The 12,972-nt window shown below is 47.8% G+C and overlaps 1 protein-coding gene across 6 annotated transcripts in view; it reads right to left on the bottom strand.

Moving 5' to 3' along the window:
* The window catches only part of myrf (myelin regulatory factor), a 67,268-nt gene that overhangs the window by 1,901 nt on the left and 52,395 nt on the right, over positions 1 to 12,972 (bottom strand). For 4 of the 6 annotated variants that reach the window (XR_004562208.1, XR_004562210.1, XR_004562209.1 and 1 more), the window contains exons 14-24: positions 4,045 to 4,154; positions 3,809 to 3,969; positions 3,648 to 3,720; positions 3,486 to 3,568; positions 3,339 to 3,407; positions 3,152 to 3,235; positions 2,932 to 2,999; positions 783 to 857; positions 476 to 710; positions 251 to 341; positions 93 to 149 (exon numbers count right to left, since the gene is read on the bottom strand). Coding sequence is in view for 1 of the 6 variants with exons in the window: in XM_034176374.1 (XP_034032265.1) it covers positions 93 to 149; positions 251 to 341; positions 480 to 710; positions 783 to 857; positions 2,932 to 2,999; positions 3,152 to 3,235; positions 3,339 to 3,407; positions 3,486 to 3,568; positions 3,648 to 3,720; positions 3,809 to 3,969; positions 4,045 to 4,154 (1,102 nt within the window). In the remaining 5 variants the exon portion in view is untranslated. The remainder of the gene's footprint in view (positions 1 to 92; positions 150 to 250; positions 342 to 475; positions 711 to 782; positions 858 to 2,931; positions 3,000 to 3,151; positions 3,236 to 3,338; positions 3,408 to 3,485; positions 3,569 to 3,647; positions 3,721 to 3,808; positions 3,970 to 4,044; positions 4,155 to 12,972) is intronic. The other 2 variants (XM_034176374.1, XR_004562212.1) reach the window with 2 other exon arrangements.

Genomic DNA, 12,972 nt, shown 5'->3' with positions numbered 1-12,972 from the left:
ATTAAATATGTTTCACGTTCCTGCGTCCATATGTGAATAAAACTGACATTTATATTGCATGTGTGCTGATAGTGTGGTCTTTGTGTTCTCACGTCATGTGTAAAGTGATTTGTGAGACGTTCCTGTTCCACTGGAGCGATATTGTGTAGCTGTAGACCACATGCAGAAAGAAGCAGGATTAGCACAAAAAGATCTAAAATCAAACTATAAAAAGTATTAAGAAGCATAATCTGAGCTTTTACATTCTCACCTGCAGCTTTCAGGCGCTGCACAAGTTTGTGGTGTGATTTCTTGGTTCGTCTCCACGATATGCAGCCTAGTTAGAGAAGGAGGTGACCTTTCTGTGGAAAGAAGAAAAACTGATTTAAGAGTAACTGTTGACACTTTGCTGTGGTCAAACAAATAGTATTACTGTGTTTGCATACTCCATAATGTGTGTAAAAGAAAGAGCTCTGTCTAGGTTGTGTTTGTGGACTTACTGTTTGTGTGCACACTGCGTTGTCTGCGTGGTGGAGGCTGTTGACCTCCAGGCAGGCGGTTTGTCGCTCCCACCCCGTCCAGATCTGGAGACAGTGGCCGTTTGGACTTGGCAAAATACATGGGTGCTGAGGTGTGAGTCAGGCGGTTCCTATTGCGGCCGTCCTTGTCCATTGGTCTGGACTTTGCTTTCTTATTAATCGTGCTCACTGTGGGAACCAGACTCCCCGTATCTATGGAATGGATATAATTTACCTCCACAATAGAAGATTGTATAAAATATATCCGAGGGATGGTTTTCTCACCTGGTGTAACTTGGCTGTTGTTTAATCTCAGAGTTGTCGTTGATTGGTTGGTTGTGGCTGTGGTTGAACAGCAAGCTGCAGGATTTTAGAAAGAACAACAGTGATCATAGGTGACAAAATTTCACCACCAATCGGTCGAGTCTCAAGGACCTTGTTGTTGAGGTCAGGTCTTGGAACATGCATGATTCTGCTGTCGCATCTGCCACGCTAATGAACTAAATTAGTTTCTGGCAGGCAATCACCCAGAAACACAACCCTTCTATTCTCACCTGTTAAACGTAACCATCTATCTGCCACAACCAGGTGAAACATGAACGCCCCCTTGGCCTTCTCCACCCACTGGTGGTCCTCTACATTGAGGCACCTCTAAATGTAGGTTCCCGGTTCAAACCCCACCCCTCCCACATTTCTCCTTTCTCTCTGTAATAAGGAGTTGCATCAGGAAGAGCATCCAGTTTAAAACTTCTGCCAAATCAACATGTGGATCTGCTGTGGCGACCCTGAGTGCAAACAAGGGAGCAGCCAAAGGGACTTGCTTTTACTTCCTGAACACACATGCTACTTGAAATTCTGTTTTATAACATTTGTTGTGGAGTGATAACTTTGTACACTTTGTTTGTTTAAGAAAAAAAAAAAATCCAGAAAAGAAGTGCAGTGAAGGGAGAAATTTCATTGAATTTTTGTATTGTAGTTTCTGAATGTTCTACCTAAAAAAAAAGTTTTAATTTATTCTCAAGTGATAAATTTGTGCACTTTATTTAAAAAAAAAAAAAAAATCCAGACATGACAATGTATGGAAAAAATTGCTTTGTTACTGTTTTACTGTTTTTGAACAAAATGTTTTATGATGATAATTTTTTCCGTTTACCTAGAAACTTTGCCCAAATTCTGTTCTGGGTTTTAACTAATTAATAATCCAAAGGAAAGTCACAAAAGCACTTAAAAGTCATGAAGATTCATTCAGATTTAACAATTTGATAATGGAGGCACCTGCAACCCAGTCTCGTGTTTTTTTTTTTTTATGTGCTCCTGTCACAAAATGATTAAAATTTTCGTGACGGGTTTTTTTTTTTAACTCACTATTACTAACTCACTATTACTAACCCTACTCGTCCCCCCAACCCTAACCCTAACCATAACCATAACCTAACCCTACTCCTTCCCCCAACCCTAAGCATAATCACCCCCCCCCCCCGCTTCACTATTAATTAAGTGCAGCCGTCACAGAATGTATTAGAATGAATTTGTGCTCCTGTTATGAAAATGTGGTGCTTTTCGTGACATTATCACAAACTAATCGATTAATGTATATTTCGTGGCTGAATCAGGTCATGCCATGAGAAACGGTAGCCACCCGAGTTATTAAAAAGTATCGGTATCAGTATTGGTGATACTGTCCCTATATTTACTTGGTATCAGATCGATACCAAATCTTGCAGTATCGCACAGCACTACTGACAACAGAATTGAGGCAGAAGAAATGTATTCCAGCACCACCAACAGTTCTGGAGTGATAATGACCTGCGCAGACCAATGCAAATTTTGTCAGGTTTCATTGACTGAAACGGAAAAGCGCAGCTGCAATTTGCACTTGTCTTATTTCTGTTGCAGAGTAAAAAGTTTTGTATAAATGTTCTGGTCTCTGTGGGGGTAATTTTAAGATGTGTTCATGAAGTTACAGGAACTTCTTGGCTTTTGCAGACAGCAAAACCCATCAGCTTTGTGGATACAAGCTGTAAGGTTTTTGATTATTCCAGAAAAAAACAAACAAAAGGGGTGGTGGCCAAGTGGTTAATGCGCTTGGTTTCAGTTCAGAAGGTTCAAATCCCACCCCTGCCACATTTCTCCATGTAATGTGGAGTTGCGTCAGGAAGGGCATCCGGCGTAAAACTTGTGCCAATTCAACATGCAGATCCACCTTGGATTTGCTGTGGCAACCTCAAGTGCAAACAAGGGAGCAGCCGAAGGGACTTACTTTACTAGAAAAAACAAACAAAAAAACAAATTAGAATGACACACACAGTAGAGCGCATCCCACTGCCAAGGCTGAATAATCCGGGGTATAGATATATCTGTGCAGCTTATCATCAGGACAAAATTATTGAAACCGTTTATTGATAACAACATAAATGTGAGGATGTCCTGTTACCTGGAGCGTGGGTGGATAACGGTGGCGTGTAAAGACTCTTGCGTGAGGCTCCCACTGCAGCTTTTGACCTATAACCAATCAAATGACAGTACGCGAACTCAAGGATGTGCTGTAGATAAAATAATAATACATTTGTAACCTAATTAATTTGACATTCTGTTAGAATATCCGTTGCTGACAAACTGAAAGAAGGTAGAAAGAGAGGCTGCTGAAAGCGTACCACGGGCAGACAGGCGGACAGAAAGTAACAGTGGCAGTGAAGATAGGCATCCAAGAGATGGAGAGAATACAGGAAGAAACAGAGCTACAAAAAGCGAGAACAGACGACATTAAAAGAGAAACATGGGAAATGCCGTTTCTCCATAAATGTAAGACTATAAGTGTGCTCATCACTGGAAAGGACGTACCCGTCTTTCTCTGTGACGTCTCCTCGGTGGTGAAGAGTCAGCACGTAAAGGACGGACATGGAAATTACACTGAAAGAGGACAAATATAGATCCATTGCGTATTTTGAAAAAAAATTGTCAATGTATATGATTTTTGCTGGATCTAACCTGAAGGCCATAACGATGACGAGTGCCAGGATCGCCCCCTGCATGAACTTCTGACTGATGCAGCCTTGATCTTGAGCTGAGTTCTGCAACACACTCAACACATAACGTGTAGATCAGCCATGGAACAGCTTAGAATACTAATCCATCAGCATCGCTACAGACCTTCCCACCAGGTTTGACTGTCTTCTTCTTTAGTGGGCCACTTCCTGTCCTGCTAAAATAACTTCCGGACTGACTACATGTAGTAAACAACAGCAACCATAGATTAATCATCTTCAAATAATGCCAATCATGTCCATGTGTGCGTGATTGTCTACACTCACCTCACAGTGCCGCCACTCACGGTGCTCTTCATGCTGTCAAGACGCCTGAGTTTTGCCAGTTTGCGGCTCCAGCGCTCCAACTCATCAATACGCGTCTCCAGGTTGTCTGTGAGTTTACACAGCTCCTTCACCGCTCCCACGTTCTCCATGAAGATACGTTCCTTTAAGAGGAATCCGAGCTGTTAGCACGGTGAAGAGTCAACGTCTGCGTGCGATGTAGCTGTGTGCGTGTTTACCTTGTTGACGACTAACAGGTTGGGAATGGTTTCTCCGTTGGCACAGACCACGTCGCCTCCTTCCTTCACTGCTTCAGGCAAGATCTGCTGAACTTCTTGAGCGATCACTCCTGCAGGTGGATATAACAAGTGCTGAAATGAGGGGGAAAAGCAGCCAAAAACCAGATACAGATACATAACAGTAATGTGTATAAGAGGGGTTTCCATTCACGCCCAAAGTGTTGCAACGTTATAAAAATATTTATTGTTCCTGCATCTGCCAAATTTTACTGGCATATATTCAAGAACAGTTTAAAATATTTCTACAGGTTTTGTCAGATTTGGTTCTGTTAACACACCCTGTCTAGCAGCAGATCTGTACAAAAATATAATGGTCTATATTCCAGGCCACAGACACAGTTTTTTGTTCATTTTGGTTAAAATGGTTTGTTAGATTTTACACAAATAGATGCTGAAGAAAGCATGACCTTTTTGGCAGAGAAATTAATAAAACCCAACTTTGTACTAGGTCCATTCGGAGGATCCTTGGGTAACACTAGGGTGATCCTGAAAAACAATCTTCACCTTTTCAAGGCGCTTCTTCATTTTTTGGTTCGTAATTTCATGAGATTTGAAAAATATTAACTACTGCTTCCTACTTCCGACTCCTGTTTTTTGTGACATGCGAGTGACATTTTGAGTTTGTTCATTTGTGGCATTAGTGGCAGATTTTGTTACATCTGCCACAGGTCGCATTTTTTGAGGCATTCATCGTCAATGTGAACTTTCTCTTCAAGGACCCCTCAGAGTGGGGGGATGACCCGTCATTCCAGTTGTCACAGCAGGTCCTGGATAACGTTGCTGCTGTCAATGATTTTGCTGAGAGAAGAGTTGCACTTATCCAGGATTACAATCAGATCCTAACAAAGGATGAACAACAGCACCAATACCTGCTGCAAGTTGTTGAGTGGCATCGACGATCAGTTCTCGGAGGCGAAGAAAATCGAAACCAAACGCCACTCCCCATGACTGTTTGTTTTCACTAAATAGGTGGACAGTGACATGTAACACTTTTTTATCTCTCCTGTGTGTTCAGTTAAAGGAGAAAGCCGGGTTGTGGTTTCAGTTTGTATTTCATTTGCGAACAAGTACATTACTATTGCTGGTTTGCGCTAATATGCTCAACCATTGCAATTTCCACCCCGTGTGTGGCAGTGGTTAGAATAGTCGTATCAAAATAAAATTTTGCACAAAACATTTTCTCTTCAAGATGAACAATTTTGTCAGGAAGCACCTAAAGAAAGTGACATTTTTATTTTTGGCATACTGTAGAGGTCCACCCTAGGGTAGCACTAGAATGTTGGTATAAACCGAGCGGTTACTTAGGTCCGAGACTAAGATGAGGAGTATCACTTGCACTGTGAGGGAGCACCAGCTTTGACATTTTGGCCATGTGTCATGTATGTCATGCATGATTTGGTGCATATTGCTTGAGTGTTAAGGAATCCAGTGGCTGGAGAAGGTCAACGGGAGGCCCACACTTCACCTGGCTGTGTCAGATAGATGGTTATTTTAGAGATGTTGGGATGGACAGGTTGTCTGCCTAGGTGGTTGCCATCTAGGACCCAAGGCGGCTTAGTGATGTCATGGATGTCATGTAAATCCAACAGACCTTTTGCAGTGTGTGCTGGAAGGTCCATGTGGATAGTCTGTATTCTCGAATCCAGCAGGGACTATACTTTTTAATGCAGACTCAGTTTTTGGTGTGGACCAGAGAATTATGTTTATATTCTACCAAGCTGTCTTGGAAAGCTTGATAAGGTTTGGGATATCAGTGTGGTTTGGTAACCTCACTGTGCAATTAAAAACCAAACTCAGTTGTCTGATCCATGCTGCCATGAAGGTGATGGGACGGAAGGAATATCAGGGCCTGCAGTCTTTGTATGACCAGGCTGTTCTCAGGCACGCTCAGAGGATATGACTGACTCCTCACACATCCTCTATAAAGAATACAAACTCTTGTCTTCATGTAGGTGGTATAGCATTCCGAAATTTAAGATGAACCGTTTTAAAAAGTCATTTGTGCCGATGTCTATCAGACTTTTGAATAAGATTGCGTAAGGCGGCAGAACTGTGTGATGGCTCCATAGTATTTATTGTTACGGGAAGTGTGCAATATGGGGGGGATTGTCTGTTATATTGTCGGTTGTTGTGTCATATTTATATTTATGTGGGGTGCTTATATTGGATGGGATTATTATTTGTTGGGGAAAGTGTAATGCACGGACCCACAACAGGGGGCGCAAATGAACGGTCAATAGATAATCCAATAAATACAATTTATTGCGGCAAATGTGCACAACAGGTCGAATACTGCTTTTAGACAATCAATCACAAGATACAGTAAGTGACGTGTGGGCAGGCCCAAGGGTAGGAGACGCCTATCCAGAGAAGAGCCGGGGCCCACAAGGTTCCACCGCCAATGAAGACCTGCAGTATACTGAAGCCGCCAAGTCCCGAGTCCCCAGGTGGCCTCTGCTTCCAGCTGTCAGATCCGGTACTGCTGGCAGGAACAAAAACAGGTTAAGGGTGGGTGTGAGCACACACCCAGCAAACAGTCAGCAAAAAACAGTCTTTAGTTTCCAACGGAGGGAAAACCTCCACCTCCAATCCAGAAACCCGGCACATGCAGTATTAGTGAGTACTTATCAAAGTTTGGCGTGGGGAGCGAAGACGTCAGCCCTCCACGAACCACAAACCCAGCCTCCAGCTGCAAGCACTCACAGAAACGACTGCAAACAATACAGAAGCAAAAACTGTCTGTGAAAGACACAAAAACGGCTGAGCAGTTTACCTGTGAGGTAAGCTGATATCTCGGCAGAGATGTGGTGTCTCCTCCAGGCTTTTATAGTGAAGCTGATGATGATTACTGACAGCTGTCAGTCCTGGCTCCTGGGTGGCCACTGCGCCCTCTAGTGCCTGAAACCCAACAACAGGCAGGGCGCCCTCTGGCATAGGCCAGCAGTACCTCCTCTTCAGGCAGCCCACACAACAGGACCCCCCCCTCAACGGGCGCCTCCTGGCGCCCGACCAGGCTTGTCGGGGTGTCGCTGGTAGAACTCGGCCAGGAGGGCCGGATCCAGGATGAAGCTCCTCTTCACCCAGGAGCGCTCTTCAGGTCCGTAACCCTCCCAGGTCCACCAGATATTGGAGACCCCGACCCCTCCGGCAAACATCCAGGAGCCTGCGGACTGTCCATGCAGGGTCGCCGTCGATGATGCGGGCAGGAGGTGGCGCTGGTCCGGGGGTGCAAAGGTCCGAGGTGTGGTATGGTTTGATTTTGGAGACATGGAAAACCGGATGGATCCGCAGTGAAGCTGGGAGTTTCAGCTTCACTGCGGCTGGACTGATGATGTTGGTGATCTTAAATGGTCTGATATACCTGTCCATCAGTTTGGGTGACTCCGTGTTGAGAGGAAAGTTCTTTGTTGACAGCCAGACCTCCTGCCCGGGCTGATATTCTGGGGCTGGGGCGCCTCGGCGGTCTGCATGGCTCTTCGCCCTCGTCCGGGCTTTCAGCAGGGCAGAGCGGGCTGTTCGCCACACACGACGGCACCTCCTGAGGTGGGCCTGGACCGAGGGAACCCCGACCTCTCCCTCCACAGCCGGAAACAATGGGGGCTGGTACCCCAAACACGCTTCAAATGGGGAGAGGCCGTTGCTGATGAAATTTGACTGTTATGAGCGTACTCGATCCAGGCCAGATGTTGACTCCAGGCCGTCGGGTGTGCGGAGGTCATACACCGTAGGGCCTGTTCCAGCTCTTGATTAGCCCACTCTGCTTGTCTGTTGGTCTGTTGGTGGTACCCGGACGAAAGGCTCACGGTGGCCCCCAGTTCCCTACAGAAACTCCTCCAGACTTGCGAGGAGAACTGAGGACCACGATCCGAGACGATGTTCGCAGGGATACCATGCAGACGTATGATGTGGTGGACCAGGAGGTCTGCAGTCTCCTGGGCCGTCGGGAGCTTCGGGAGGGCCACGAAGTGGGCCGCCTTGGAGAACCGGTCCACTATCGTCAGGATGGTTGTCATTCCCTGGGACACAGGGAGACCCGTGACGAAGTCCAGGCCGATGTGGGACCAGGGGCGACGAGGCACTGGCAGCGGCTGGAGGAGTCCCTTCTCCGGTTGGTGGACTGCCTTGCCCCTGGCAGAGGTGGTACAGGCCCGGATATACCCCCGGACGTCGGCTTCCAAAGACGCCCACCAGAACCGCTGCCGGACAACTGCCACGGTCCTTTGCACCCCTGGATGGCAGGTGAGCTTAGAACCATGACAGAAGTCCAAAACTGCAGTCCTAGCGTCTGGTGGGACGTACAAACGGTTAGGTGGTCCACCGCCGGGGTCCGGGTGACGCGTCAGGGCCTCTCTGACGATGTTCTCCACGTCCCACATCAGTGTGGCGACGATAGTGGACTCCGGGATGATGTTTTCTGGTGGATCCGACAGCTCCGTTTTGACTTCTTCATGCACCCGGGACAGTGCATCTGACCGCTGGTTCTTGGTCCTGGGGGGATAGGTGATCCTGAAGTCAAAACGTCCAAAACATAGAGACCAACGGGCTTGCCTGGGGTTCAGACGCTTAGCGGTCCGAATATACTCCAGGTTCCGATGGTCAGTGAAAACCGTGAATGGAACCACAGCTCCCTCCAACAAGTGTCTCCACTCCTCCAGGGCCTCCTTCACTGCCAGGAGCTCCCGATTGCCGACGTCATAATTCCGCTCTGCCGGGGTCAACCTGCGGGAGACATAGGCACAGGGGTGGAGAACCTTATCGGACTCCCTGCTCTGTGACAGCACGGCTCCTATCCCTGAGTCAGAGGCATCTACTTCCACAACAAACTGGTGGCTAGGATCGCGCTGCACCAGAACTGGCGCAGTAGAGAACCGACGTTTCAACTCCCTAAACGCGGCTTCGCACCGATCCGACCAGGTGAAGGGAACTTTTGGGGAGGTCAGGGCTGTAAGGGGACCAACAACCTGTCTATAGCCCTTGATAAACCTCCGATAGAAATTAGCGAAGCCGAGGAACTGTTGCAGCTTCCTACGGCTTGCCAGTTGGGGCCAATCTCTCACCGCCGCTACCTTGGCTGGATCGGGGGCAACGGAGTTGGAGGAGATGATGAACCCCAGGAAGGACAAAGAAGTATGGTGGAACTCGCACTTTTCGCCCTTCACAAACAGCCGGTTCTCCAACAACTGCTGCAGGACCTGAAGTACATGCTTAACATGAGTCTCAGGATCCGGGGAGAAGATGAGGATATTGTCTAGGTATACGAAGACGAACCGATGCAGGAAATCCCGCAAGACGTCGTTTACCAATGCTTGGAACATCGCGGGGGCATTAGTGAGGCCGAACGGCATGACCAGGTACTCAAAGTGACCTAACGGGGTGTTAAATGCCGTCTTCCATTCGTCTCCCTTCCGGATCCGAACCAGGTGATACGCATTCCTAAGATCCAATTTTATAAATATTTTGGCTCCATGCAGGGGCGTGAACACTGAATCTAATAGGGGCAACGGGTATCGGTTGCGAACCATGATTTCGTTCAGCCCTCTAAAATCAATGCATGGACAAAGTCCGCCGTCCTTCTTGCCCACAAAAAAGAAACCAGCACCTAATGGGGAGGAAGAGTTCCGGATCAACCCGGCAGCTAAAGAGTCCCGGATGTAGGTCTCCATCGATTCGCGCTCGGGGCGTGAGAGGTTGTACAGTTTGCTGGACAGAAACTCAGCACCTGGGATCAAATCAATGGCACAATCATACGGTCGATGCGGGGGAAGCGTGAGTGCCAGATCTTTGCTGAAAATGTCAGCAAGATCGTGGTACTCAGCTGGCACCGCCGTGAGATTGGGAGGCCCACAAACCTCCTCTTTAGCAGTCACACCAGGTGGGACCGAGGATCTTAAACACTCCCGGTGGCAGGTTTCGCTCCATTGAGCCACAACCCCAGACGGCCAATCGATCCGGGGATTGTGCTTACTAATCCATGGATAGCCCAAAATAACCCTGGAGGTAGAAGGTGTTACGAAGAACATGATCTCCTCCCTGTGGTTTCCAGACACAACCAGTGTTAAGGGCTGTGTCTGGTGTGTTATTAGTGGAAGGAGGGTGCCATCTAGTGCCCGTACCCTTACTGGTGAAGGAAGGGCCACTAGAGGGAGCCCTACTTCTTTAGCCCATCTGCTATCTAGCAGATTCCCTTCTGACCCCGTGTCGATTAGTGCTGGGGCTTGCAGGGTTAAATCCCCCCAGAGGATCACAACTGGGATTTGTGCGGATTTTCGTGCATTACCCGTATGTGTGTTATGGCCCACCCTTAGCCCAGTCTCTAAGGGTGAGCATTGGTGTTTAACCGCTTGGGGCATTGTTTCTGCAAATGCTCATTAGAGCCGCAGAAAAAGCACTCTCCGCGGGCCAGCCTCCTCTGTCTGTTTTCTAATTTTATTTTGGCCCTGCTCGTGTCCATAGCTTCGTCAGCAGGGGGAGCTGTCGTCACATGGAGCATTCTGGCTCTGGAGCGTGGGGAAGGCGGGGCTGCTTCGGACCGGGAAGGGAGAGGGGTGGCGCGTGCCCGGCCATGTCCTTCGTCTTGCTCCCGTCGACGTTCTTCCAATCGGTTGTCTAAACGTATGACTAAATCAATAAGCCCGTCTAAATCCCGCGGCTCATCTCTACCCACCAGGTGCTCCTTCAGGACCGAAGACAGTCCATTTACGAAGGCGGCGCGGAGCGCTACCGTATTATAGCCGGCCCTCGCGGCCGCGACACGGAAGTCGACTGCATACTCTGCAGCGCTCCGACGCCCCTGTCGAATGGACAGCAGCAGAGTTGAAGCAGATTCGCCTCGATTAGGGTGATCAAACACTTGTGTGAATTCCCGTACGAACCCAGTGTATGTCATTAGGAGCCGTGAATTCTGCTCCCAAAGCACCGTAGCCCAGGAGTGTGCCTCACCTCGAAGCAAACTGACAACATAAGCCACCCTGCTGGAGTCTGACGCGTACATTACTGGACGCTGAGCGAAGACGAGCGAGCACTGCATTAAGAAGTCCGCGCACGTCTCTACACAGCCTCCGTACGGCTCCGGGGGACTTATGTATGCTTCAGGGGATGGGGGGGGGTCCGTTGAACGACCACTGGAGGGTCCCTGTTCTGTAACAGGTCGGCAGGAGGAGGAGCAGCAGCCGTCCCCTGTGCACGCGCTTCCACCAATGCGGTGAGAGCCTCCAACCTACGATTGAGTAGTACATTCTGCTCGGTTACCAAATCCAACCAAGCAGTGAAGGCGGCCAAGTATTGCTGCAACTCACCCATTATTCCTCCTGCAGAAGCCTGTGCACCTTGCGTCTCCATTGACTGTTCAACGGGTAGGTTGTGCCCCTCGGGATCCATGACGTTGGCCGAGATATCCTGTTGGGGAAAGTGTAATGCATGGACCCACAACAGGGGGCGCAAATGAACGGTCAATAGATAATCCAATAAATACAATTTATTGCGGCAAATGTGCACAACAGGTCGAATACTGCTTTTAGACAATCAATCACAAGATACAATAAATGACGTGTGGGCAGGCCCGAGGGTAGGAGACGCCTATCCAGAGGAGAGCCGGGGCCCACAAGGTTCCACTGCCAACAAAGACTTGCAGTAGACCGAAGCCGCCAAGTCCCGAGTCCCCAGGTGGCCTCTGCTTCCAGCTGTCAGATCCGGTACTGCTGGCAGGAACAAAAACAGGTTAAGGGTGGGTGTGAGCACACACCCAGCAAACAGTCAGCAAAAAACAGTCTTTAGTTTCCAACGGAGGGAAAACCTCCACCTCCAATCCAGAAACCCGGCACATGCAGTATTAGTGAGTACTTATCAAAGTTTGGCGTGGGGAGCGAAGACGTCAGCCCTCCACGAACCACAAACCCAGCCTCCAGCTGCAAGCACTCACAGAAACGACTGCAAACAATACAGAAGCAAAAACTGTCTGTGAAAGACACAAAAACGGCTGAGCAGTTTACCTGTGAGGTAAGCTGATATCTCGGCAGAGATGTGGTGTCTCCTCCAGGCTTTTATAGTGAAGCTGATGATGATTACTGACACCTGTCAGTCCTGGCTCCTGGGTGGCCACTGCGCCCTCTAGTGCCTGAAACCCAACAACAGGCAGGGCGCCCTCTGGCGTAGGCCAGCAGTACCTCCTCTTCGGGCGGCCCACACAACAATTATTGTTTTTATTGTTTTTATGGATTTTATTGTTTTTATGGTGTTTTTTCTTAACTGTTTTTATCATGCATTGCATGCAGTATATGAGTCCAAGATGAATTTCCCTTTTTGGGATAATAAAGTATATCGTATTGTATTGCATCGTGTGGCAGCACAGGTGGTGGTGATGTGACTTTAAGAAAATTGGTTAAAAGACAAAATCACAGGCCAATGTCAAAGTTTTGGCCCAAGGGATATTTAGAACTAGATAGCCCATTGTGCAGCCATTATCTGAATGGGTTCATCCAGATGACAACATCTATTCAATGGAATATTAATTTCATCTAATTTCATACTGCCTCAGTTGCTATGTCTTAAACAGCAAAATGCTAGCATTTCCTTCTGGACTTCCCTTTAACATATTTAATTTGTAAATCGTCAGTTTAATGCTAAAGTTTCAATTTACAGTAATTTATGCACGGAACGCTATGCACAAAGTGGTTACACTAGTTTTTATGACTGCTACACCACTGTTATTCTGAATCATGGGAGCTCACTTTGGAGCACGATGTGTGGACTTTTTGCATCCTTGCGTACAGCTGGTGATGGATTAAACAAATAAGGTGAGTTATTTGTATACAGTACCAGTCAAATGTTTGGACACAATTTGCCAGTTAACTGACCGGGAAAGTTTTCATG

This window comes from Thalassophryne amazonica, chromosome 8 (genome assembly GCF_902500255.1).
Source record: "Thalassophryne amazonica chromosome 8, fThaAma1.1, whole genome shotgun sequence".
NCBI lineage: Eukaryota > Metazoa > Chordata > Actinopteri > Batrachoidiformes > Batrachoididae > Thalassophryne > Thalassophryne amazonica.
This window is presented reverse-complemented; position numbering and strand designations above follow the sequence as displayed.